We start from the raw sequence: 22,310 nt of genomic DNA on the forward strand, positions 1-22,310 counted from the left end.
ATCAGTGAAGCACGACACTTTATTTTATCCATACAGTTCAGACTCTGACAATGACTTCGAATCGCTGCGCACCTCAATTCCTCAAGCCTCTATCTGGAACGATGGAGATCACTGAGGGCGAAGAGCTCGTACTAGACGTCACAGTGCACGGAAAACCTGCTCCAGAAGTCGAGTGGACTCTAAATGGCGATGAAATTAAAGTCTGCCGCCCCTTGGTCAATGATAAACATCATCGGCTGGTCATCCCCGCAGTGTCCAAACAACACACAGGTTATTTCAAGTGTTTCATAAAAGATTTTAACGCTTGCTCAGGAGAGTACCGCGCTTCTGTTCAAAATTCCTCCGGACGCGTCAGTTCTGCGCTTTGGCTCGCCGTTGTGCCTAAAAAAACCCGACGCTCAGCATATGTCGCTAATAGAAGTGGCTCAATGAATGCGAACAATTCGAACTCGATCTATTTCTCTAATCCACTCGCTACTTCATCAATGAGAGAGGAACGGTCGTATGGGAGCTTAGGAAGAGCCGGATCCGTTGAGAGCCTGACAGGGGCGCGAAGAGCGCCAGGTTTTCTCAGCAGACCGAAGCCGTCTGTTATCCGCCCGGGTGAAGAGATAACTCTCAAAGCGAGTCTCCTTGGCCAGCCTTCGCCGAGAGTCACTTGGGAGAAGAATGGACGGCTTGTGGCAGAAGATGAGAGAACAACGATATCATCTGAGGGAAAGCAGCATGTTTTGAGCATCGTACGAGCGTGTCATTCTGATAGGTAAGAAGACTTCTACTAGCCATTCTAATTCATTTTTTTAGTGGAACTTACAAAATCACTGCGAGAAATCCACTTGGGCGGCAACACGCGAGTGCGACTATTCGTGTAAGTGAGACTGCTGAATCGATTTCAAAAACGCACTCGACATCAACAGAGGAAGATCGGGTTTCTTCATCTCAAGGATCGTCCCAAAATCGAAGCTACGCGGTCCTTGGTCGAAGCCCGAATCTACAAATGAACACTGCCCCTCCAGAGCGATCGACCTATTTGTCCATGGATAAAACTTATGAGAATACCGATACGTATACGGTCGCGCGAGATTATGACTTGGAATCGACTGGCTCGAACAAGTCCATTCAAAGTATTCGCAGTTCTCTGAAGGCGCTGTCAGTCACAAGTCGCTCAGATCATTCGGACACGCAGCGCTCGATCCCGTCCATTCCTTACTCGAGCCACACTTCAACAATTGCTCCCCCTTGCGTGACAGAGCCGCTAGAAACAGTCATATCCGAGGTTGGCTCGTATGTCACGATAGAAGCGACAGTGATTGGGGGTGTAGGTGAGCCAGTTTGGCGCTTCAATGGATCATCTGAGCTTCCAAATGGCATATTTCATCGGCGATTTGGCGACAAATACAGATTGCGAGTGCGTGGAATCCACGAAGATCTTTTTGGAGAGTACTCGCTGACAGTGACGAATGCTGGCGGCTCTGAAACAGTTTCCTGCTTCATCCATAACAAAAACATTCCCGTGGATCAGGGAATTCAGACAGCAGCAGATACTCCTGTTAACTTCAAAAAAACCTTGTCCGATGCGACTTACGTCGAAGGCGACTCCCTCAAATTAAGCGCTGAGTTAGAAGGATATTCGGAGCCAATCGTGAGATGGTTCTTCGAGGATGAGCGTTTTGAGACCTCAGAAGAAAATGACATCCATTTGGTTCAAAATGGGTCGATCTACGAGCTGCATGTGAAAAACTTACTCGTCGACGATTCTGGAACCTACACGATTGTTGCCCAGCATCCGATAACATCAGCCACTATTGAGAGTCAATGTGAAGTCACCGTCCGCCAGGCGCCTCCTTCTCTTATTCATGTTCCTGCAGAAATTCGAGTTCGCGCTGGCCACGGATTCAGTTTAGAGGTCGAGGCAACCTGTACGAGAGTAACTTGGAGCTTTGACGATCAAGTTGCAGAAATGATAGCGCCAAATCGTTTCATGTTCTCTGTTGACAACTGTACTCAAGGTGGAAGGATCACAATCATTGCGGAAAATGAAACTGGTGTGGATGAAGGCACTACCAATTTAATCGTCGTTGATCCGCCAGTTAATCCGCCGCGAATAATCCAAGATCTTCCTTCTGAGGCAGAGGCAAAGCTTGGCGAGCCAATCATGCTTACGATTAAGTACACTGGCCTTGCGACGAGTATAACCTGGATGCTAAATGATGCGCCACTACCCGTATTCATTGATGTTTATTCAAGAACTTTGGCAGAAGGGGGTTACTCACAGATATCGATTGAGAAGATGGCCTTAGAGTGCGAAGGATTACTGACATGTTTGATTGCGAACAAGTCTCATACTAAAGTTTCTAAATGCAACATTCGATACACGAGGGTCGCTCCTGATTTCACATCCACGCCTGTTGAACAGATATCCGTCAACGAGGGCAGTCCACTTGTTCTCGGTTGCGAATTCACTGGTGTGCCAGTTCCAACTGTTACGTGGATGAAGAATAAAGAGCCTGTGACAAATGCGCTCTTTACGGAGAACGAGTCAGTGTCAAAGCTTGAGATTGCGTCGACAACTGAAGATGATGAAGGCCAATACCATCTCATAGTTCAAAACGAAGCTGGACTCGCATCATACACTGTCAACGTCAAGGTCAATCAAAAAATACCAGAGCCACCGCGCGAAGAAACTGAACCAGCAGCCATTATCGAACATCTCAAGGATAAGACATTTATCGAGCAAGACGATATTGTGCTGCGATGTCGAGTGACTGGAAAACCGACACCGACAATATGCTGGTATTTTCTCGAGGAATTGATTTGGGAAGGACCGCCAGATGACGAAGGACTTACGGAACTCGTTCTCAAGGATTGCTGGGCAGAGGATATGGGCAAATACTCAGTAAAAGGTAAGATTTTCGTTGACATAAGACCAATATTATGTTTTAAGCGACAAATTCTACTGGATCAGTCTCTTCATCATGCTACGTAAAGGTACATCTCCGAATCCGGCCGATGCATGAGCAACAAGTCGCTGTTGAACCGATGGAAACGATCGTCGAAGTCTCTGAGCATTCACGCACGACTTCAGCTGATTCTCATCGTACCGAACAGGTAATGAACTTCTGTTTTCGCTTTTATTTACTTTGATTTCGTTAGAATGAGTCTGAGTGGGATGAAAACCCGAATATTACCTTGACGATGGCTAATTTCGAAGAGAAGCAATCCGAGGCAGAAGCTGAGTCGGGCAACAGCGATGTTTTTATCCGACGAGAAGTGACAGCAACTGAATATTTCACGGCCGTTGATAAATCTGATGCTGAAAATCGAACGTTCACCGTCGAAAATTTGAAATTTGACAAATTAAGGGTTAGTTCTCAAGAGAATTCTTCCTTCGTTGATAACAGCGTGCTGCCTGCTCAAAACGAGACATATACGGTCGACAAATTTTCACTCTCGGCAGTTCGTGAACAAAGTGCCCCAGAATTCGTCCAAGCCTCCGATGACGCTGCGAAAGATGGGAAACCGTTTGGATGGACCTTTGTAAGAGGAAAATATAGAGTGTTGAGTTTTGAAAATTATTTTTAAGGAAATCAGTAACTGTGATCAGCTTTCGATTCAGAGGATAAATGACGATGAAGCGATCGATTTGGAAATCGACGGTTCTGACTTTATTCTCGAGCGAGTTGAAAACACTTTCAAATTCAGCATTCGTGAAGTGTTTCCTGATGATGCAGGACTATACCAGGTAGCTTTGATCGAATATCTGCGATTTGTTACAAAATTCTAGCTGGTGGCGTCCAATGAATTCGCTTCTTCCTCGAAGACGTTAAATTTGTCAGTCGAGAAAGATGGGTCGGAGCCTAAAATTGTTAAAAGACCTTCTTCCGCAGAGGTAGGTCAAAGCCCATTGACAATGGTTCATCTTTATTAAGGTTCACGAAAACGACCTTCTCACATTGTCAGCACTAACAGTAGGAGATCCTATGCCAGATGTCTGCTGGAAATTGAATGATCGCACTTTTACTGAAGGACGGACGGATGGAGTCACAGTGACCGTCAACTATGAGGATGATCAAGTTTGCTCAACCTTGAAAATTCTCAAATTTGACAAATCACTTGCAGGAAAAGCGCTCTTTGTAGCTCAAAATGTTCATGCTGAGGTAAGATATGTTACTATTAGAATTTTCTAACAAAAATAAGGTTCAAGCGCCGTTTTATCTCACTCTCATTCGTCCAGACTCAGCCCCGAAGTCTTCTTCTGATGATACAGGCGTCAACCAGTTTGACTTCCGATCCCAGCTCAAATCCAGGGTCGAAACAAGATCAGTAACTGCTGACGACCTTCGATCTCATGAAGTCGAGCAAGTTGATTTCCGCTCCAATCTCAAGAAGTCGAAAACAGCTGAAAACCTTGCTGACATGGAGGACGAAGAGCCTGAGAGTCTTGATGAGCTCCACAAAGCTCTAGCGAAGCGTCTTGCAAAACAGCAGAACAATCCATCGACAAGGTAATTTTTGTTGATTCTGAACATCTTTTTTATCTAGAATATCTTTAGCTCTGAGTCAGACGGAGATCAACGAGGACCATACGCTGAGAATTCCGCTGCTTCGTCGTCTTCGAAAGCTTCCACGGTCCAGCAAGTCATTGCTCATTCTGAAGAGCCCGTACATTCCCAGCCCCTGGAAACCTCTGACGCTAATGTAGAGCGAGTGGATGACGCAGATGTCCGTCAAGGTCCCTTCCCGCGATTTCTGAAACCTCTAACTCATAGGGAATTTGCTCTTGGACAGCCTTTTGAGCTGTCTGTTGAAGTCATTCATGCGGATGAGGTCATTTGGACACTTGAAGATCAAGTTATTGAGGCAGAGCCTGAAGAGGGGCTTCATGTTCTTACGGAAGCTGGAACTTCTTTTCCAGCTTATCCAGAAGGTAAGATCTACCCAACTATCAAGCAAATCAACAAAATTATTTTAGGAAAGACACACATTCTACGCGTCGCAAGTTCGATGATGGAAGACACAGGCACATACGAAGTTTTCCTCAAGAACGCCTCGGGAACGTCGAGCTCAGCTGCATCTATAAGCATTTATGCCCCAAAAGACAACGAAGCCACATAAAAACTTTCTTATTTTTTTACATCACATTTCACCGCGCCCTGCCTCTTTTTCACTATTTCTGTATTCGAATTTCACCATTCCCGTTTTTACCATTCTATAATTCATTTCTTATAACTCATTCACATTCACCATACTGTAGCCTTTCGAGATTTTGCCTATTCACTGTACTTCTTTTTGATTCACAAGCTCTTTTCCTGAAAAAAACTACTCTTTCACAATTCCTGCAATAATTCTAACCAAATACGTACTATTTTAACATCGGCGTTGGCAGGATTCCAACGCACTTTTTGCTCACTTTTCCATTACTCAAGTTCACTCGTCTCCCCGTACCCTTTATCAAAATAGCCACCAACTTTAATTCTTACTGCGCAAATTCTCTTTTTACGCTAACTCGTTATTTATTCAATAAAAACGCTTTCGAGTAAAATGAAAAACAAAGGCATAAGATATTTTATTGAAGATTATATAAAAATCTAGTCGAGATCGAAGTCGGATGCGGACATGCCTTGTGAGAGGCCTTTTATTAGGCCTAATAGGCCCTATATTGGCAGTGTATGGCAAGCAGGTTCATTTGAACAAAGCTGATATTACCAAGCAAGTCCATGGCATGTTCAGGTAGAGCTTACTTTTCCTTGGACAAGAGCGACATTTTCTAGGCATGCGTACGACAGTTACATGCTTTATGCGTATCCTGCTGATGAGCTCATGCCTCTAAGCTGCGAGGGTAGAACACGTGGCGTCACAAAATCGAGGGGAGAAGTTGACGATGCTCTTGGAAACTTCCAACTCACGCTTATCGACTCTTTGGATACACTTGCCCTTCTTGGGTACGTGGACGAGTTCAAAGATGCCGTTGTGAAGCTCAATAAGACGTTGAATCTTGACGGCGACTTCATCATTTCGACATTTGAGACAAACATTCGAGTTCTTGGCGGGCTACTTGGAGGTCACGCTATGGCACTCGAGCTTGCTGACATGGGCAAAATGGATGTAAGTTTAAGACGCGTTTTTAATTCTCTTATGAATCAATTCTTAGTACGATAATTGCATTCTTCGCTTTGCCAAAATTATGGGCGACAAACTCCTTCCCGCTTTCAACACAACAACTGGAATTCCAATGTCCAGAATTAACCTGAAAACTGGAAACGTGAAAAAGAGCCAACCAGAGACCTGTACAGCCTGCGCGGGAACTTTGATTCTTGAGTTTGCCGCCCTCTCACGCTTTACCGGTGATAGTACTTATGAAGAAAAAGCTCGAATCGCACTTGACTCTATTTGGAAGAAACGGCATCACGGATCAGGACTTGTTGGAACAGTCATAAATGTAAACAATGGCGATTGGGTCAGAAGAGAAAGCGGTATTGGGGCTGGCATTGATTCTTATTACGAGTACTTGCTGAAAGCCTACATTCTTCTTGGAGATGAGGCCTATTTGGAGCGATTTAATGTTCATTACGACGCTATCAAAAGATTTATTCAACAAGGACCAATGATGATCGATGTCCATATGCATCGTCCGACTGAGCAATCCAGGTCGTTTATCGACTCTTTATCTGCTTTTTGGCCGGGTGTTCAGGTATCTTAAGTTAATATGAAACGAAATTAACGATTTTAGGTGTTGAAAGGCGATATTCAATCCGCTGTTGAAATACATGAGCTTCTTTATCAAGTGTTCCAGAAATACGGCTTCATTCCTGAAGCTTTCACTCATAAATTCGATGTTCACTGGGGTCAAAATCCCCTTCGCCCAGAATTCGCAGAGTCTACTTACTTATTATATAAAGCTACTCATGATCCTTACTATTTACAGGTATTATTTCAAGAATAAAACAGGTTTTAATTTGCTTCAGGTTGGCCTCGATATCATCAATACGCTAGAAACCTACGCTCGAAAACGCTGTGGCTACGCTGGAATCAAAGATGTTCGCAAAAAGAATCACGAAGATAGGATGGACTCATTCTTCCTCGCTGAAATGTTCAAATATCTCTATCTTTTATTCGCCGATGACTCCGAGCTTTTAATTGATCCAAGTAAATTCGTCTTTACAACGGAAGCTCATCTCCTTCCCATGTGGTTGTCTTCTTTCAAAAACCACACGAAACATGTAGAGCCGACTTTCTCGAAGACAAATCCAGATGGCTCTCCTGAAAAATCGTGCCCAAATCCAAGAGCTGATAACAAGTCGGGCACGCTTTTTGACACAGCCACGTTGGAAATCTGGAGAGAAAACTCAAGAGCTTGGATTCAAAAGAATTCCAAGGCCAAAAAGGTAGGAATGGGTCATTTTTCGGTTTAAAGAACACGTCTTTAGTCGCAAAAAATGAAGTCTCAAGGCAAGGCGGACATAAACATGGCAACTCATATCCGTCTCCGTGCTAAAGACTACATTCCAGGAAACGAAGAGCACGAAAAGCTCCTCAACCGGATGGGAATTCACGTTGAAATGACCCATACCGGGCAAACACAACTAATTCATAAAGCTGAACTTGCTGTTTCCACTGCTGCTGCCAACGAAGGGCTTGTTTTTATGTCAGAAATGATCGAGCTGAACAAGGAGGCAGAAAAGAACTCTTCCTTGGATACGATGCGTTTTTTCGGAGTGCTCATCGACGGAAAAGAGGGATTCACTTCCCTCGCTGGTCCTGCCCAGTTTGGTGATGACTTCTATGAAAGTCCTTTAATAGGAGAAGTTGCATACGGTAATAGAGAATATCAGAGACATCTTCATGTGATTTTAGGACAACCGAGCCATGGATGCTCCAGTCTTACGAATCCAAAAGATATGCAAGGAAAAATTGTGGTACTTTATCGTGGTGAATGTATGTTCGCTAAAAAAGTTCTCAACGCAGAGCAAGCTGGTGCTATCGGTGCGATCATTATTGATAACAAAAAAGATACAAGGTAAGACTTCATTTTAATTAATTCGCTCCTCTATTGGTGCTTGTAGCGCTGATACAAACACACTGTTTTCAATGGCTCCTGATGGCGAGTCAACTGTCAAAATCGGCTCCGTATTCTTAGGAAGTAGAGAGGGAAATAAACTGGAAAAGCTGACTAGAAAATATGGTAGTGTTTCCGTACTGTTAAGTCACTCGGAAGTGAACCTGAAACACTTCTACTCCCTTGCTAAGGTAACCCTCATTTACTAGCTGAGCATCATACAATTTTATAGAACCCAAAGCCACACCTTAACGCGTCACATGATCCCGACGAGCTCTAGATAGAAGCGAAACCTATCCCAACCAAACCAGCAGTGCAATAAAAAACAACGCTTCCCTTATCGCACCACGTGATGAAAACGAACTGGTGCAAAACTGGCGTAACTTCTCTCTTTATGTTCCATTTTTGTGTTCCTGTGTTGATAAAAAATCGTTGATAAAGTCTTTTTCTTTCCGACATTTCTAAAGTTTGAAGTTTGTCATCAATGCGTTTCAAAAATGACAATCAAACACCCAGCCTATCAAACATACCCATCATTCTTACCCACGTTACAATTATATTCGAAAGCTCAAAGTAAAAAAAAAAGAATTAAAAATAGCTTCTACGAGCTTTATTACCTGTGCAAAGTTTTATTCTCAAAAATCTGAAAATTTCTGTCGCTCTATTCCCACTTGCTTCAAAGTCATTTTAACTATTTAGCGTGTAAAGTTATATTGCTTAATATAGTTCATGAATTCATCTCATTTCATCCCAATTACAATTCAGATGCATTAAAAACAATGAAACAACTTTTCGGCGCACTTCTACTGCCAGTTGTCTTCTGTCAGCAGTCCTATTTTATCGCCAAGAAAACATACGCCGATTGTAGTCAGACAGAGTTTTTCGATCCTGCCACTTTGACCTGCGTGAGCTGCCCTTCTAACTCTGGAACGACTTCGCTTCACCCCAACGAGTGTAAATGCAATAAGGGCTTTACAACAAGCTACAGTCTTGATAGCAGTTCCATTCTTGTTCTCACCTGTACTGCATGTTCTGGAGCGGTTTCTTTGGATGGAACTGCGTGCTACACTTGCGGCTCTGGAAGCACTCTTGATGCTTCTTCCGGGCGCTGTGTCTGCGACAATTCTGAAGAAATTCTTGATGAGCGAAATCCAGATGGGTCTTTCAAAACCACTGTGACATGTGGAGCTTGTACATCTGCATACACAACAAATAGCGAGTCTGATCAATGCATTTCCTGTCCTTTCGAACTACCATTGCCGAATTCTAACGAGTGTTCATGTTCTGTCGCGAATTCCGTTGGCGATGTCTGTTTTGCCCAAGCTCAATCTGTCAATCCAGAAACAACGATCACTCGGAATGGGCAGCAGCTTTCCTCGGATCTTTTCACCGAAAATCTAATGACTTCTTATCAAAAGTGCCTTGATGGCAAAGACTCAACGGCTTGTAATTTTTTGGCCAATCTTTGTGTTCTTCAATTGACTACAACTAGCGGCTCGGCTTGCAATCTTCTCTTGGAAGTTCAAACCAATCGCCAGCCACTGACGACCATTCAAGGTTGGCGCGAGCAGTTTCCATGGATCATCCTCGCAGACAGCGATTACCAGACTCTCACGACTTACACTGGGATCGAAAAGAGCTTTGACTATCAATCTGCCCTTGATATAACGATCGCTACGTACAGTGTCAATGGTACATTCCTTGGTTTTCAAAAAGTAACAAAAGGTCTGCTTCAATTATGCAAATTATACGACAATCATCTTGAAAAACTCTGGTCCTTTGGTGCCCCTGTACAACAGACATGCTCTATTACTGTCGAAAACTTGCCTGCAAATACGAAATTCATGGACTTGTATTTGGAAGATAATAACAAACTCTATCCGCTTCCCGTAGAAACTTCATGCGATAGCACTTGTGGAGCTAGCGTTAATCCTGCGTTACAGTTTACTCGGCGAATATTTACGGCTGATACTGTCAGCAATGCAGAGTACACTCGCGTTCTCAAGTCACTCACGATTTCGACAGAGATCAAGGAAGACGGCACAATTTTTCCTCCACAGATTTCTGCAGTTTATGGCGACGTGAATAACGCAGATGGCGCTGCTGCCGATATATCCTTCGAGATAAAGTACATAAAAGCTGCTGAAACAGAAGAAGAAAAATGGAAAATCGTTCTCGGTGTTCTCGTTGGCGTCTTCTTTTTCATCTCCTTGATCCCATTCATTTCCTGGAATCGACGAAATGGAACGATGATGCTAGACGGAACGATGATAATCAAGTTCCTTCTATCTATCCTCGATGGGCTTGCCTGGGCAATGTTCGTTACTTCCGTTTCGTTTGCTGTCTATACCTTCTTTGCAAACAATAGCGTCGATCCTGGACAGCTTCCAGAAGACCAGTCGACCCTTTTCATCACCGTCACTGTACTTGCCTTCGTTTTCAAGACGATCAACGTGATCCACATCGTCCTGGACCAAAGCTACGCAGACGTCTTTTTCATCGACTGGGAGCGCGAGCGGCCGTTAGCAGAAGGAGATCAGTCCATGAAAAAGACCACGGCTTCGAAGATCTCGATCTGGAGAACAATTCTAGCGGCAAATGAATGGTCAGAGATCCAAACAACAAGGAAAACCTCCATTACGCTGCAACTCTTTGTCGTTATCTTCGTTCTTGAGGGTATTTTGAGCGTTCTGCTAAACTAAAAATCTTTCTTGAAATATTTAGTTCTCAATTTCGACAACTATGGCTGCACAACACCGAATCAATCGCCTGCGTTCAAATTCAATTGCGAAAACGACGCACTGAGACAAGACTCGCTGTATCTCCGAGCTGGATTAGCCATGATCGTATATGGATCTACCGCACTCGCGCAGTACATTGTCAATCGTCTGATTATTTCAATGTTTTTCAATCCAATCTTGAATTTTATCGATCTCCTGTCGGTTATGAATGTCTCGTTGTTTACTCTCACCCATAGACAGTGAGTGAAAACATCGTTTATTAATTTTTATGCTTCTCCTAAGGTTTGGATACTATGTTCATGGAAAAAGTGTTCATGGTCGTGCGGATACTGACATGCTTGACTTGCAAAACTGCTTGCGTCGTGAAGCGAATGGCCAAACTGGCACTAGAGGCCTTGAACCAGGACAAGACATAACGGTGAGGTTAATATATTGTCAGAAGACGTTGAAATGGTCGTTTAGACTTTCGAAATCAAAGTTACCAATGAATTCCGCCAGTACTACGACACATTTTACCGCGCAGCCATGGTTGGCAACTCTATGGGCGCGGCTAATGAGGACGAACAGAACAAGTCTCAAGTGGAGTCATATCGCCGTCTCAACACATTTTTGCAAAAGTTCTTCATGCACGGACTTCCAAGCTTGAAACTTCAGTTTAATTCAAAGGGTCTTTGGGAGAAGTTCCTTGATATTGAATTCTCAAACCAACCACAGCCAGTTATCTCCGATATGTACCGAGGTAAAAGTAGGATATAGAAACATTTTTATGCCTTCTTCAGATCAACGAGGTGAAACGATCGGAAATGCGCTCTTCTACGGCAACGAATCACATTTAGTTGTCTTCGAAATTCTATCATTCGTCGTCTTTGACATTGCATTTACTTCATTCATCCTTGCAGGTATCCTCATCAGTTGAAGCAGACTCTAATCTTCCCTAGCTGTGATTACCTACATCCTGAGCCGAATCATCCGCTTCCTGCGCCAAAACCTAGCCCGACGCAATCTCTCTTCCCGCACTATGATCGACAAGCGCTTCCTTGTATAAAACCAACACAATCCACTGCATATTTTTTACAAATTTTCTTTTTCTACTCTTGTTTCATTATATTTTTAATAACAAAAATTGTTCAAACGCTTTTGTGTTCACCCTCTTTATTTCTGTTTTTAATGATGGCAGGGGCCCTGGAATTGGGTAAAAATTGGAGGTTTTTAAGTTGCTTCGTATATTTTGATGATGTTTGTTGAGCTGACTGGCTTTCTGCAAGTCGGACATCTTTAAAATTCTCGTTAACAGGGTACTTTTATGCGGGAGTTACTTGTTGAGATGTGTGCTGCCTCGTTTTGACTTCTCAGAAATCGTTTTCGCACATTCATAGCATAAAACATGACCACAGCCGGCAAAAATGCACCGATGGCTTTAATATTTATTATAATGAGATTGATTGTTAGGTGATTCTGACTCACTGGGATTTATGATCGTATGAATTCATGCAAATCTGGCAGGTGGAAAAGTTTTCGACTTTTTGATCTAACTATTGTAGAAGAAGGATTTAGTGACCGCGAATTTATTCCTAGGTTGACTTACTTCATTGTTCTTTTCGGTGACCTCTACCACAAGTTGATTTAGCGCTATTTAAGGGTGTCCTTTTAGCGGATTTTGATTTATTACAGGCTTGAAGCACTGTAGAAAAAGCTTAGACACACCCGCCTTCACATTCTTTTTCTTTTGTCTTCGACTCCATCCAGTGCGAGACTTTTCTGTCAATCGATAAAACCTTATCGAGCATCAAATCTCGCTCAATTTCCGGTTCTTCTTTGACATTCGCCGGTTTTTCAAGCAGCGAGTTGGCAATTTTTGACAAGTGATCATTCAACTCCACTAGTTGAAGCTCGTTTTCGACGCTGGATGCTATGAAGTCTTTGAGCTGATTTACGACGTTTGATAAGAGTTGATTTTCTTCCGAAGTTCTTTCAAGCTCAACCCTTTAAAATATTATATAATAAAGAAATGTAGCATCTATTCAGATGATTTCAAAAATTTCGCGGGCCGAAATCGTCAAAAACTTCTTGACTAGTTTTGAAGAGCTCGTCGAGACGAGTCGAATGATATATAAAACTCCAGATAGTTTTAAGATTTTCCGCCAAAAGTGATAAGAAGGTGTCTTATCAAAATTTTCTGACCGGCGCCGTTTTTGTTCTAGAAAAGCTGAGGTGATGCTTGACCCCGGAAAATGATCCTCATGGTCTGGTCTATTCCGGCAAAAATTTCAGCTCGTCATCATTTACCCAGCCGAGTTTATCGTTAAATTTCATTTTCCGAGGAAAATGGGACTATGAATCGGCCGAAAACTAGGAACGTGCAGCGACAACAAAATGCACTATTTTTTGATTTTTCGCTGATAAGCACAGCAGGATATGTAAGGACGAGCTGAAATTTTTGCCGGAATAGACCAGACCATGAGGATCATTTTCCGGGGTCAAGCATCACCTCAGCTTTTCTAGAACAAAAACGGCGCCGGTCAGAAAATTTTTGATAAGCCACCTTCTTATCACTTTTGGCGGAAAATCTTAAAACTATCTGGAGTTTTATATATCATTCGACTCGTCTCGACGAGCTCTTCAAAACTAGACAAGAAGTTTTTTGACGATTTCAGGCCCGCGAAATTTTTTTGAAATCATCTCAGTCTATTAATTTTAAATATACCTGTGTTTCTTCAGCTCTTTTTTGAGCTTTCTCTGACGAAACATCCTTTCCTCTCTTTTGTTTTTCTTATAGAGTCTCCTCTTTGCTGTCGTCAATAGCGTCAATAATAGAATTGATAGAGTATCGCTCGCGACCAGTTTTCACTATTCTCTCTTTCCTTTTTTGCACCGTGGGTGGCGTAGGGGTCGGAGGTTTTTGGTCCTAAAAAGAAAGCTGCCAGGCGGCTCGATTTCCTATTTCAAATTTGACGAACCCTGTTTTGTCTCCCATCAAAATACCCTGCCGAATGAAATTTCACGGCGTCATGTGACCACCAGTTTTGCTGATTACAGCGTAAAATCTTCTCTCGGTCCTAGTCCATCTGTTCTCAGCTAGTGCTCTTATGAATATATAATAAACGAGCGCGGCGGTTTAGAATGGTATCCCTTGATTTGGATTCAAGCTCGGACTCTGAAGGCGAAGCGCGCCGCCCAACTAACTCAATGTCAGATTCAAACTCTGACAACGAACCGAGCTCCGGCAATAACGTCGCGGCGAGGATTGATTCTTCAGACAGGTATCTAACAAATCTGCCTCTGTATTCATTCAGAGAGTGGGTAATGTCAACACAAGGACTTTTTTCATTGTCACGTCGTTAAAAACTTCCGTTTTTCAAAAATATTTGGATCCGACAAATATTTGTCTTAGATCACGCGACTACAGTAACTGTTGTAGAATATTTTTAATTTTTAAGCAATAAAAACTCATCTTTATTAGCTCCGATGACGAGCCAAACAAAAGCCCGCCACCCCGAGCCACCACTCCGACAGGAATGAGTTCCGGAAGCTCCTCAGATTCAGACGCTCCCGTCCAGAACCAAGGAGGAGGGACTCCAACTTACGGCCAGTCTGATAGTGGATCAGACTCGGATGATGATATCAAAAAGGCTCAGAATACCGCGTTGCCCACTTCGTCAGATGATTCGGATGATGATAACGTCAACAAAACAAAGCCTGCAAGTGAAGTTGATAACATGTTTGGTGATATGTCGTCTGACGAGTCTGGGGATGAAAAGACGCAATCTCAGTCCCAGTCACAAGCATTGTCAACGCAGGACGACCCGATGGCAGGGTCGGATGACGAGGACAAGCGTGATCAAACAATCATTCCCGTCGAAATTCCGAAGATCAACACGAACTTAGGCGAGCAAATCAACTTCGTGCGCTTTCCGAATTTCCTATCAGTCGAACCAAAGCCCTTCGATCCCGCCCACTACGAAGACGAGGTGGAAGAAGACGATGACCTCGATGAGGAAGGAAGAACGCGATTGAAACTGAAAGTTGAGAATACGATCAGATGGAGAAAAGTTGCTCAGCCGGACGGAACGGAAAAGGTTGAATCAAATGCGAAAATCGTCCGCTGGTCAGATGGAACTCAGAGTTTGATCTTGGGAAATGAAAAGTACGACATTCAGAGTATGAAGCTCAAGGGAGACTTCAACCATCTGTTTATTCGACAGGGAACTGGCCTTCAAGGACAGGTGAATTTATTTTGTGCTTACTTTGGTTTCCGATCGCTTTTTATAGGCTGTTTTCCAAACTAAACTCACTTTCCGTCCATCTTCAACGAATTCTCTTACTCACAAGAAGATCATGGGCAGACTTGCGCAAAGGATCAACAATCCGATGCAAAAAGTCAAAGTCATCCCAGTCAGTGGAAACGATCCTCACAAGGAGCGCGAGCGCCTTATCAGAGAAGCAGATGAACGAGGAAAGGCTGAATTGCGCCGAGAGCAGGTTCGTTTTTGACATGTTTCTTTCGATAGTTATTATTTTTTTAGCAACGGCAGAAGATGCGAGAGCGAGAAATGCGCAAGAACATGGGAGCAGGATACTTGGAGGACGACGATGACAATTCATACAGTTTGAATGCGATCAAAAGAGGCGTCCACAACCGAAGCGATTCGGAGAGCTCCGAGGATTATGCAGAGAGACGGGGTCCGATCAAGAAATTCGGTAAAGAAATCTCTTTCCAATAAGTTTTCCGAACAAATTTTTAGAGGATTCATCTGACGATGAAGACACCTTCGCTAGAAATCGAAACAAAAGTGGGGGTGACTCTGATGATTCAGACGCTCCAAAGGTACGAAATATCTGCGTACACTTTGTTCTATTAACAATTTCTAGCACAAAAAACATGTTATCAACGATTCCGATGACTCTGACGATTCGGATGCGAAATCGGCAAAGTCAGACAACTCCGACAAGTCAGCAATGTCTGACTCTGATTAGAAACAATTGACCTTTTCTTTCTAAAACATGCTGCCAGTATCTAATCTAACTGATGATCATTTTTGTTGCTTAAAGAATGCTTCTCAAAAATGTTCATCGATTCGGACTCGACAACCCTCCAGAAGGCACCGAAGGTCAGATTTCTGCAGTGATGGGCGAGTACGAATATTGGCATTATATGTGCGACAGCTTCGACGATCGGGGCTGGGGATGCGGTTACAGAACGCTCCAAACCATCGCTTCTTGGATCATTAGTCATTTCGAAGAGAAAACGCTTCCCAAAGTTGAGAGCATTCACAAATACCAGGCGATACTCGGATCAATGGGTCAAGAAATACAAGAAGAAAGCCGCGATTGGATCGGAACCGTTGAAGCCTGTATGGTGATAGACCTACTGTACAACATTCCCTGCAAAGTTCTCCACTGTAAATCTGCAGCTGAAATCTACGCTCATATTCCCGATATTTTAACGCACTTTTCCAACTTTGGCGCGCCATTAATGATGGGCGGTGAAAACGACCACTATTCAAAGGGCATTTTCGGAATTGCTCGAAAAGGCAGAAAATTCGAAGATGTCTATCTTCTGATTGTCGATCCTCACTACGCATCTGAAAGCCCTGATCCCGTTCAGGCGAGGAAATTTGTCTACTGGAAGGCGCTTTCTGAACTGGAGCAAGGATTCTACAATCTTCTTATGCCTCTGAGTTACAAAAGACCGGAATGATTACTTATCAAGTGCAATAGTTATGTTTTCTACTCAAGATCTTATGCTTCTTTATCCAGACACACTTACTGAAAAAACTCGACAAATAAATTCAATTCTCGATAAATGACTCCATCTATCGGTCTGCAGCATTCTCTAGAATTCTTGAGAGTAGGGCTAGGCTCTATGCAAAACTCAGAAACTAAATTTACGAGGGAGATTTTATGGAAAACAAGAAGGAAAATGAGGAGAGATACACCATTCTATCGGTTTATAAAGAAGAGCCAGAGATTGACCCGGACTTTCGATTGCGAAACTCCGCGGATTTTCAATTGAGAATGCTTTATTTGAAAACTTATATCCAGCAGTTCAAGGTATTCCTTCAATCTTGGTCTTCACCTCATGAAATTTAAAAAGGAGGAGCACGGGTTCGAGGGTGATTTGACCTTCATGAGCCCAGAGGACAAAGTAACCTTCATTTTCACTATTCCTGGCACACAAGCACACGAGGGAAAGAAACGAAATTCTAAAAAGAAACCTGATATTCCGCCAAAGCCAGACACAAGACTCTTTCGTTGGAAAATGATTGATGGTAAGGGCTCTGAAGCACCTATTTCATTAATTTGATTCGTGTGTAAGGAACGGAAGGAAAGATCAGTGAAAAGTATGGTTGGATAGAAGAGGAATACTACTACAACTGGGATGAAAGCCACCCTCCGTCTAAAGATGATCTTGCCCTGATGGAATATGTAAGGATTGACCCTGTTATGTTTGTTAAAACAATACTCTTAGACAGGTTGGAGTAGAGATGACTTCAACAAGGCTATCAAGCATATACATAAACTGGGTAAAGAGTCCATTATTCAATTACAATATCGATTACTTTTTTTCAGAAGTTGCAATGAAAAAACGCAAAGAAGAAGAAGCGAAGGGATGTTCAATCAGCTAATCGTTCTTCCACAAAATTTATTCTATTATTGATATGCATTTTTTCGTCTCTTCACAGTACAGTGTAAAGTTTTGTCTTCAGAAATCGGTCAAAATGTCTCGTGTGAGTGCTGGAAGCGCCATCTCGATCGTTGAAAACAACGACGAAATTATAGCGATGGAGAAAAGGATACAAGATCAAATGAGAAAAATCCGGTGGGACTGGTTATAACCATCCTATCATTTTCATTTCATATTTTGTAGCGTCGAACATTCGCGTAAAAACTGGAAGAAACTGTTCCTCCTCTTTGCCGAGCGCGATGAAATGGTGATGTCGATCCCTGACTTTTGGTACACCGTCATCCAATGCGAAGAGCGAATCTTGAAGCATTTCACGGAGCAGGACTTTGAGCTGCTCAACTTCTTCGACGACCTCGAGCTGTCTTATTTGCAGGATGAGCACATCATCAAAGTTGGTTAGAAATTGCTCTTTTTCTGGCACTTTTGATTTGTTTTCTTGTTCAGACTTCAAGTTCCGGAGCAATACGCATTTCCATAATCACATCATCACGAGAAAATATTCCCTTTCCTACGGCAAACTGCGCCTCTCTTCGGTCACACCCATCAGCTGGAAAAAGGGACACGAACCGCCAAAGAAGTCCAGCGAACGAGAATCGCTCTGTCCGACCAAGCCCCCGCTCATGTTTTTCGACTGGCTGGCCTCGCTCGAGCCCGTCGACAAGATGGGAATTTGGGTGATTTTGAAAATGTACCCAAATGCCTATAAGATGTTCGCACGCGCCCAGGACAGTGCGCTCCATACTGCTTCGATTCTTTCAGAAGCAAGCATGAACGACACTTCACACTCGAAGCTTCCTTGTGAGACGATCACCGAGCAAGCTTGAAGCTTTATTTTCTCACTGTCTACTACTGGCTGCCCTTCACTTTCACTATTCCATATCTCAGAAAGAAATACACATTTTAGTTTCTATATTTGATTTGAATGTGTTTTAGTTTCAGCTAAACGATATCAGTTCTTCAAAATTACCGTTTTGAGAACTACAGTCATTTCTCACCGTTGTTAACACCGATAGAGCGCCCCTTGTTAAGAAACTTGGGTTTTCCGAAAATAGATGGGCGCTTGCTAAGCTTGCCTTTCTCGGTTTTGGAAAGCGGAGCTTTGCACCCCTGTTAAGAAACTTGGGTTTTCCAAAAATAGATAGAGCGCCCCGTGTTAACCGCATGGGACAGAAGGTGCATTCCACTGTCATTTAAGACTTTGATAGTCAATATCTCAAAAACTACAAGTTCATATGAGTTATAAATTGGAATAGGGTTTCCTTCACTACTTCTTGCCTTACATGCTGAATTTCGAGAAATTATCGGTCACCAGCCGAGATTTACACCGGATTAGGCAGGGCGCTCTTTTCATCCCGCTGAGTATTTGCTAAAAGAAACCGAACCAACTGTCGGATATTTGTGATTATAAAGTTTATTTATAGGTTTTCTATCTTCGAGATTTCAAAAATTAAGTTTATTTTGCAAAAAAATCGTCGTAAAAATACTTTATTAGAATTAACCAGAAATTTAACACCACTTTTTACAAATAATAAAATGTCAAAAACAATTTCTGACAACAGATTTGAAATCTACGGCCCAGATTTAGTACTGTCTAAAAGTTTCGAGTCGAGCCGATCTATAGTTTCCTTAAATGACAGTGGAATGCACCTTCTGTCCCAGCGCCTCTACCCCCGATCTGGCCCATGCGGTTAAGAAACATGAGTGAAATTCGGTGTTAACAACGGTGAGAAATGACTGTAGTACCTAAAACTGAATAAGCAATGTTATATATGCAATTCTAGAATCGCTCTCCCAGGGCCGGTTAGCTCAGTTGGTTAGAGCGTCGTGCTAATAACGCGAATGTCGCGGGTTCGATCCCCGTACTGGCCACATCCTTTCGCCTTGATAGCTCAGTTGGGAGAGCGTCAGACTGAAGATCTGAAGGTCCTGTGTTCGATCCACAGTCAAGGCACATCTTTTTCATTTTTTTTCCAAGTTTTCATTTCAGAGATCGGGCGAAATGAGGGGAGAAAAGGGTCGTACGAAGGAGGAAGAAGACTTGCTCAACTGCTACATCAGATTGAAGGAGAAAAAAGAGAAACTACGGCGACTGAGGTTGATTTCCTTCATTTTCTCTGTTTTTCTAAATTATTTTAGGCAGGAAAAAGCCGATAAAAAGAATAATCAAGCTCCGCTAGTGAAGAAAAACTTCAACATGGATCGTCAATTCAACGAAAAAGAGCTCAAAAATCAAGTCAAAAATGCTTCCAGCGCAACTGAACGTGCTAAAATGCTCCTCAAAGCTGGCAAATTGAAAGTCGACCAAAGAAAAAGGTTTTTCCATCGTAAACTACCGTTTTTCATCTTTTTTTCTAGTGCTGGATTCAAACGAAGACAAAGTACGGGCGCAGCAAAAGCGCGTCCTCTTCAACTCGATGAGCCAGAATTCGAGCTTCCACAGTATGCAGACGATACAGTCATTGTTCCGTCCGAAGATAAATACAAAAACATACCAGACAGCAATGCTGGGCTACCTCAGGCTCCGATGAAGCCAAAACCAAGACCTGTTCAAAAGGTACTCTATTTAACCCCTGTCGATTCTAAAAACCCCGCTTCAGAAACCACCAACGAAGAAGCCTCAAATCAACCGCCAGCAAATCTGCTACGACGACGATTTATTCGACTAACTCTTGTTCTCCAAACGACTAACTTGTTTCTAGAGTTCCACCTCTACCAAGATCACTGCCCAGTTATCTGCCAAACTGGAATATGCACACACTACAGTCGCTCTCTGTTAACTGTTTAGAGATCGGACTATCATTTAACTTACTGTTGACTACTGGTTCTGAGCTTTCTCCACTCTCTCTTTTCTCTTTTTTCCTTCTTTCTCAGTCTAAGCCGACAACGCCTCATCTTTGAGCTTGAACTTCGAAAAGAAACTATCGCGGGTTCTACCGTAGTATCTCAGTCTATACAGTTTTGCTCTAGTTTTATTGTAAATAAAAGAATCCATCGAAAAAAAAAATGAAAAACTTGAGTTCTAGTACTCGACACGCCTGGCGGCCCTTGCGCGACGGTTGCATAATAAAAAAACTTGTAATAACTTTACTTTCAAAACGTTCATTTTTTACTTTTCCAAGAGGAAATCCTGATTTCCGTTTAGACTCAACATGTTATCGCGGCAGTTCTCGAGATTGAGCCGGAAGCTCGCTGCCTCGTCTTCAGTCGCTGCTCAGAAAGGCCGAGAGGTCGACATGTGCATTGTCGGTGGAGGCATCATTGGACTCGCCACAGCTCGAGAAGTCAACATTCGCCATCCGGATTTGTCCCTCGCCGTTGTCGAAAAAGAACCAGAACTGGCTCTTCATCAGTCTGGATCTAATTCAGGTTTGAATCCACTCTTACCTTTTTCTCCATTATCTTAGGTGTTATCCACGCTGGAATCTACTACGTTCCTGGATCTCTCAAGGCCAAACTCTGTGTAAAAGGCCTGAAGATGATGTACGACTACTGCGACGAGCACAACATCCCTTACAAACGTTGCGGAAAGCTGATCGTCGCGACAGAAGAAGAAGAATTGCCGAGACTAGATGCTCTCTGGGATAGAGCCATCGCCAACGGTTGCACTGTAAACATGGTCGATGCAGCGGGAATCAAAGAAATTGAACCTTATTGTACTGGCTTGCGCGCTATCCACTCCCCTCTCACAGGTGAGCTCTTTTTGCCATTATAGAAATTAATTGCTTTTCAATTCTTAGGAATCATCGATTACCAAGTTGTCTCAAGAAACTACGCCAAAGAGGTCCAAGAAAAAGGCCACGAAGTCACCTGTAACTATGAAGTTGCATCTTTCGACGATGTTGGTGGCGATTATCCGATTTCTGTAAAGAGCGCGGTAAGTCCACTTTTCAATTCTTCTTAAATTTTCCCTCAAGTCCGGAGATGAGATTAGAGCAAAATACGTCGTCACATGCGCTGGTCTTCACGCTGATCGAGTTGCCAAAAAGTCAGGTGGAGAGGAAATCCCCAAAATCGTACCTTTCCGTGGCGATTATCTCCTAATGGCACCCGATAAAGCTAAATGGATCAATGGTTTGTTGCTTTGATAATGGAAAATTTTAACTCTTTCATCTTAGGAAATATCTACCCAGTTCCAAACCCGAAATTCCCCTTCCTCGGCGTCCACTACACTCCAAGAATGAACGGTGACGTTTGGCTCGGACCAAATGCCGTTCTTTGCATGAAGCGAGAGGGCTACAACTTGTTCGACTTCGATCTCAAGGACTGTCTCGACATCGCCCGATTCCCTGGCATTTACAAACTTGTGCTCAAGAACATCGGCGCTGGCATGGGAGAGCTCTGGCGAACATTCAACTTGAATGCTCAGCTGAAGGATCTTCAGCGCTTCGTTCCGGAACTTCAGCGAGAGGATATTATGCGAGGCCCTGCTGGTGTTCGAGCTCAAGGTCGGTTGCAGTAACTGCCATTTATTCAAATTTTTTAGCGATGGATTACTCTGGTGCTCTCGTCGACGATTTCATCTTCGACCAGGGAACTGGACCCCTCGCCAATCGAATGCTTCACGTGAGAAACGCGCCATCTCCAGCTTGCACTGCCTCGCTCGCCATCGCCGAGATGATTGGTGACGAGGTTGAAGCTAAACTTCTCAAGCTCTAACTTTCGCAATTGTCGATTTTGAACTTTACCCTTCTTCATTCTGTTTCATGCCAATTTTAGTTCCAGAAAACCGCTAATGGTGCCTTTACAACTTCTTTTCGCAAATAATAAATTATAAATTTTACTTCTGCAGCACTCTCTTTTTTATCATTTATTCTCTTATCACTATCTA

At 43.1% G+C, this 22,310-nt stretch overlaps 9 protein-coding genes and 2 non-coding genes across 12 annotated transcripts; 10 read left to right on the plus strand and 1 right to left on the minus strand.

Annotated features, from left to right (window-relative positions):
* The first annotated feature begins 1 nt into the window (after nucleotide 1).
* LOC145702732 (muscle M-line assembly protein unc-89-like) lies at nucleotides 2–5,537 on the plus strand. Its single transcript, XM_081779993.1, has 11 exons — nucleotides 2–270; nucleotides 313–763; nucleotides 805–2,903; nucleotides 2,945–3,108; nucleotides 3,154–3,537; nucleotides 3,584–3,742; nucleotides 3,785–3,889; nucleotides 3,930–4,157; nucleotides 4,198–4,505; nucleotides 4,554–4,927; nucleotides 4,973–5,537. The coding sequence occupies exons 1-11, from the start codon at nucleotides 51–53 to the stop codon at nucleotides 5,113–5,115; spliced, it is 4,635 nt and encodes a 1,544-aa protein (XP_081636119.1). The 5' UTR covers nucleotides 2–50; the 3' UTR covers nucleotides 5,116–5,537.
* A 28-nt stretch (nucleotides 5,538–5,565) lies between these two features.
* On the plus strand, nucleotides 5,566–8,794 carry LOC145702735 (ER degradation-enhancing alpha-mannosidase-like protein 3). Its single transcript, XM_081779997.1, has 9 exons — nucleotides 5,566–5,730; nucleotides 5,772–6,105; nucleotides 6,152–6,691; nucleotides 6,731–6,925; nucleotides 6,966–7,385; nucleotides 7,428–7,815; nucleotides 7,855–8,017; nucleotides 8,064–8,247; nucleotides 8,289–8,794. The coding sequence occupies exons 1-9, from the start codon at nucleotides 5,609–5,611 to the stop codon at nucleotides 8,334–8,336; spliced, it is 2,394 nt and encodes a 797-aa protein (XP_081636123.1). The 5' UTR covers nucleotides 5,566–5,608; the 3' UTR covers nucleotides 8,337–8,794.
* Nucleotides 8,795–8,824: 30 nt separating this feature from the next.
* LOC145702734 (meckelin-like) lies at nucleotides 8,825–11,907 on the plus strand. The gene is made up of 6 exons (XM_081779996.1): nucleotides 8,825–10,732; nucleotides 10,781–11,036; nucleotides 11,080–11,215; nucleotides 11,260–11,536; nucleotides 11,577–11,696; nucleotides 11,736–11,907. The coding sequence occupies exons 1-6, from the start codon at nucleotides 8,836–8,838 to the stop codon at nucleotides 11,840–11,842; spliced, it is 2,793 nt and encodes a 930-aa protein (XP_081636122.1). The 5' UTR covers nucleotides 8,825–8,835; the 3' UTR covers nucleotides 11,843–11,907.
* A 22-nt stretch (nucleotides 11,908–11,929) lies between these two features.
* Nucleotides 11,930–14,056, minus strand: LOC145702744 (uncharacterized). The gene is made up of 7 exons (XM_081780006.1): nucleotides 13,751–14,056; nucleotides 13,502–13,714; nucleotides 12,506–12,780; nucleotides 12,383–12,426; nucleotides 12,262–12,329; nucleotides 12,114–12,212; nucleotides 11,930–12,070 (listed from the first exon to the last, which is right to left on the minus strand). Exons 2-7 carry the CDS (start codon nucleotides 13,543–13,545, stop codon nucleotides 12,007–12,009), a joined length of 594 nt encoding a protein of 197 aa, XP_081636132.1. The 5' UTR covers nucleotides 13,546–13,714; nucleotides 13,751–14,056; the 3' UTR covers nucleotides 11,930–12,006.
* Nucleotides 13,890–15,815, plus strand: LOC145702738 (RNA polymerase-associated protein LEO1-like). Its single transcript, XM_081780000.1, has 6 exons — nucleotides 13,890–14,057; nucleotides 14,258–15,020; nucleotides 15,067–15,276; nucleotides 15,321–15,495; nucleotides 15,540–15,622; nucleotides 15,667–15,815. The coding sequence occupies exons 1-6, from the start codon at nucleotides 13,918–13,920 to the stop codon at nucleotides 15,769–15,771; spliced, it is 1,476 nt and encodes a 491-aa protein (XP_081636126.1). The 5' UTR covers nucleotides 13,890–13,917; the 3' UTR covers nucleotides 15,772–15,815.
* A 5-nt stretch (nucleotides 15,816–15,820) lies between these two features.
* LOC145702742 (ufm1-specific protease 1-like) lies at nucleotides 15,821–16,508 on the plus strand. Its single transcript, XM_081780004.1, has one exon. The coding sequence runs from the start codon at nucleotides 15,848–15,850 to the stop codon at nucleotides 16,493–16,495; it is 648 nt and encodes a 215-aa protein (XP_081636130.1). The 5' UTR covers nucleotides 15,821–15,847; the 3' UTR covers nucleotides 16,496–16,508.
* Nucleotides 16,509–16,685: 177 nt separating this feature from the next.
* LOC145702740 (testis-specific Y-encoded-like protein 1) lies at nucleotides 16,686–18,399 on the plus strand. Of its 2 annotated transcripts, XM_081780003.1 has the most exons (6): nucleotides 16,686–16,848; nucleotides 16,892–17,066; nucleotides 17,114–17,223; nucleotides 17,267–17,321; nucleotides 17,368–17,617; nucleotides 17,666–17,807. In XM_081780003.1, the coding sequence occupies exons 1-5, from the start codon at nucleotides 16,699–16,701 to the stop codon at nucleotides 17,421–17,423; spliced, it is 546 nt and encodes a 181-aa protein (XP_081636129.1). In that variant the 5' UTR covers nucleotides 16,686–16,698; the 3' UTR covers nucleotides 17,424–17,617; nucleotides 17,666–17,807. The 2 variants fall into 2 exon arrangements, with proteins under 2 accessions (XP_081636129.1, XP_081636128.1); XM_081780002.1 differs by lacking the exons at nucleotides 16,686–16,848; nucleotides 16,892–17,066; nucleotides 17,114–17,223; nucleotides 17,267–17,321 and adding an exon at nucleotides 17,927–18,399 and having other exon boundaries at nucleotides 17,497–17,617; nucleotides 17,666–17,877.
* An 868-nt stretch (nucleotides 18,400–19,267) lies between these two features.
* LOC145702743 (uncharacterized) lies at nucleotides 19,268–20,549 on the plus strand. Its single transcript, XM_081780005.1, has 5 exons — nucleotides 19,268–19,405; nucleotides 19,470–19,576; nucleotides 19,619–19,795; nucleotides 19,838–20,036; nucleotides 20,080–20,549. Exons 1-5 carry the CDS (start codon nucleotides 19,322–19,324, stop codon nucleotides 20,146–20,148), a joined length of 636 nt encoding a protein of 211 aa, XP_081636131.1. The 5' UTR covers nucleotides 19,268–19,321; the 3' UTR covers nucleotides 20,149–20,549.
* Nucleotides 19,278–19,351, plus strand: TRNAI-AAU (transfer RNA isoleucine (anticodon AAU)). The gene has a single exon. It is a non-coding gene; the product is annotated as a tRNA-Ile (tRNA).
* TRNAF-GAA (transfer RNA phenylalanine (anticodon GAA)) lies at nucleotides 19,361–19,433 on the plus strand. Its single transcript has one exon. It is a non-coding gene; the product is annotated as a tRNA-Phe (tRNA).
* A 52-nt stretch (nucleotides 20,550–20,601) lies between the features above and the next one.
* On the plus strand, nucleotides 20,602–22,283 carry LOC145702739 (L-2-hydroxyglutarate dehydrogenase, mitochondrial-like). The gene is made up of 6 exons (XM_081780001.1): nucleotides 20,602–20,848; nucleotides 20,887–21,171; nucleotides 21,220–21,356; nucleotides 21,397–21,553; nucleotides 21,598–21,927; nucleotides 21,966–22,283. Exons 1-6 carry the CDS (start codon nucleotides 20,632–20,634, stop codon nucleotides 22,136–22,138), a joined length of 1,299 nt encoding a protein of 432 aa, XP_081636127.1. The 5' UTR covers nucleotides 20,602–20,631; the 3' UTR covers nucleotides 22,139–22,283.
* The last annotated feature ends 27 nt before the right edge of the window (nucleotides 22,284–22,310 follow it).

Source organism: Oikopleura dioica, chromosome PAR (genome assembly GCF_907165135.1).
Source record: "Oikopleura dioica chromosome PAR, OKI2018_I68_1.0, whole genome shotgun sequence".
Lineage (NCBI taxonomy): Eukaryota > Metazoa > Chordata > Appendicularia > Copelata > Oikopleuridae > Oikopleura > Oikopleura dioica.

Excerpts from the sequence above, each read along its gene's own strand:
- LOC145702744 (XM_081780006.1), bottom strand. The coding sequence starts at position 13,545 with ATGTTTCGTCAGAGAAAGCTCAAAAAAGAGCTGAAGAAACACAG. Across the intron at positions 12,330-12,382 it reads TCACCGAAAAGAACAATGAA|TTAGATCAAAAAGTCGAAAA; the intron begins GTAAGTCAACCT and ends CTTCTACAATAG. Across the intron at positions 12,071-12,113 it reads GGCAGCACACATCTCAACAA|ATGTCCGACTTGCAGAAAGC; the intron begins GTAACTCCCGCA and ends AGAATTTTAAAG.
- LOC145702743 (XM_081780005.1), top strand. The coding sequence starts at position 19,322 with ATGTCGCGGGTTCGATCCCCGTACTGGCCACATCCTTTCGCCTTGATA. Across the intron at positions 19,796-19,837 it reads AAAGTCGACCAAAGAAAAAG|TGCTGGATTCAAACGAAGAC; the intron begins GTTTTTCCATCG and ends CTTTTTTTCTAG. Across the intron at positions 20,037-20,079 it reads AACCAAGACCTGTTCAAAAG|AAACCACCAACGAAGAAGCC; the intron begins GTACTCTATTTA and ends ACCCCGCTTCAG.
- LOC145702742 (XM_081780004.1), top strand. The coding sequence starts at position 15,848 with ATGCTTCTCAAAAATGTTCATCGATTCGGACTCGACAACCCTCCAGAA.
- LOC145702738 (XM_081780000.1), top strand. The coding sequence starts at position 13,918 with ATGGTATCCCTTGATTTGGATTCAAGCTCGGACTCTGAAGGCGAAGCG. Across the intron at positions 14,058-14,257 it reads AGGATTGATTCTTCAGACAG|CTCCGATGACGAGCCAAACA; the intron begins GTATCTAACAAA and ends CATCTTTATTAG. Across the intron at positions 15,277-15,320 it reads CTGAATTGCGCCGAGAGCAG|CAACGGCAGAAGATGCGAGA; the intron begins GTTCGTTTTTGA and ends TTATTTTTTTAG.
- LOC145702734 (XM_081779996.1), top strand. The coding sequence starts at position 8,836 with ATGAAACAACTTTTCGGCGCACTTCTACTGCCAGTTGTCTTCTGTCAG. Across the intron at positions 11,037-11,079 it reads TTTACTCTCACCCATAGACA|GTTTGGATACTATGTTCATG; the intron begins GTGAGTGAAAAC and ends GCTTCTCCTAAG. Across the intron at positions 11,216-11,259 it reads AACCAGGACAAGACATAACG|ACTTTCGAAATCAAAGTTAC; the intron begins GTGAGGTTAATA and ends ATGGTCGTTTAG.
- LOC145702740 (XM_081780002.1), top strand. The coding sequence starts at position 17,517 with ATGTCTCGTGTGAGTGCTGGAAGCGCCATCTCGATCGTTGAAAACAAC. Across the intron at positions 17,618-17,665 it reads GATCAAATGAGAAAAATCCG|CGTCGAACATTCGCGTAAAA; the intron begins GTGGGACTGGTT and ends CATATTTTGTAG. Across the intron at positions 17,878-17,926 it reads TGAGCACATCATCAAAGTTG|ACTTCAAGTTCCGGAGCAAT; the intron begins GTTAGAAATTGC and ends TTTCTTGTTCAG.
- LOC145702732 (XM_081779993.1), top strand. The coding sequence starts at position 51 with ATGACTTCGAATCGCTGCGCACCTCAATTCCTCAAGCCTCTATCTGGA. Across the intron at positions 3,109-3,153 it reads ATTCTCATCGTACCGAACAG|AATGAGTCTGAGTGGGATGA; the intron begins GTAATGAACTTC and ends TGATTTCGTTAG. Across the intron at positions 4,158-4,197 it reads CTCAAAATGTTCATGCTGAG|GTTCAAGCGCCGTTTTATCT; the intron begins GTAAGATATGTT and ends AACAAAAATAAG.
- LOC145702735 (XM_081779997.1), top strand. The coding sequence starts at position 5,609 with ATGCGGACATGCCTTGTGAGAGGCCTTTTATTAGGCCTAATAGGCCCT. Across the intron at positions 5,731-5,771 it reads CAAGTCCATGGCATGTTCAG|GCATGCGTACGACAGTTACA; the intron begins GTAGAGCTTACT and ends GACATTTTCTAG. Across the intron at positions 6,926-6,965 it reads ATGATCCTTACTATTTACAG|GTTGGCCTCGATATCATCAA; the intron begins GTATTATTTCAA and ends AATTTGCTTCAG.
- LOC145702739 (XM_081780001.1), top strand. The coding sequence starts at position 20,632 with ATGTTATCGCGGCAGTTCTCGAGATTGAGCCGGAAGCTCGCTGCCTCG. Across the intron at positions 20,849-20,886 it reads TCAGTCTGGATCTAATTCAG|GTGTTATCCACGCTGGAATC; the intron begins GTTTGAATCCAC and ends CCATTATCTTAG. Across the intron at positions 21,172-21,219 it reads TATCCACTCCCCTCTCACAG|GAATCATCGATTACCAAGTT; the intron begins GTGAGCTCTTTT and ends TTCAATTCTTAG.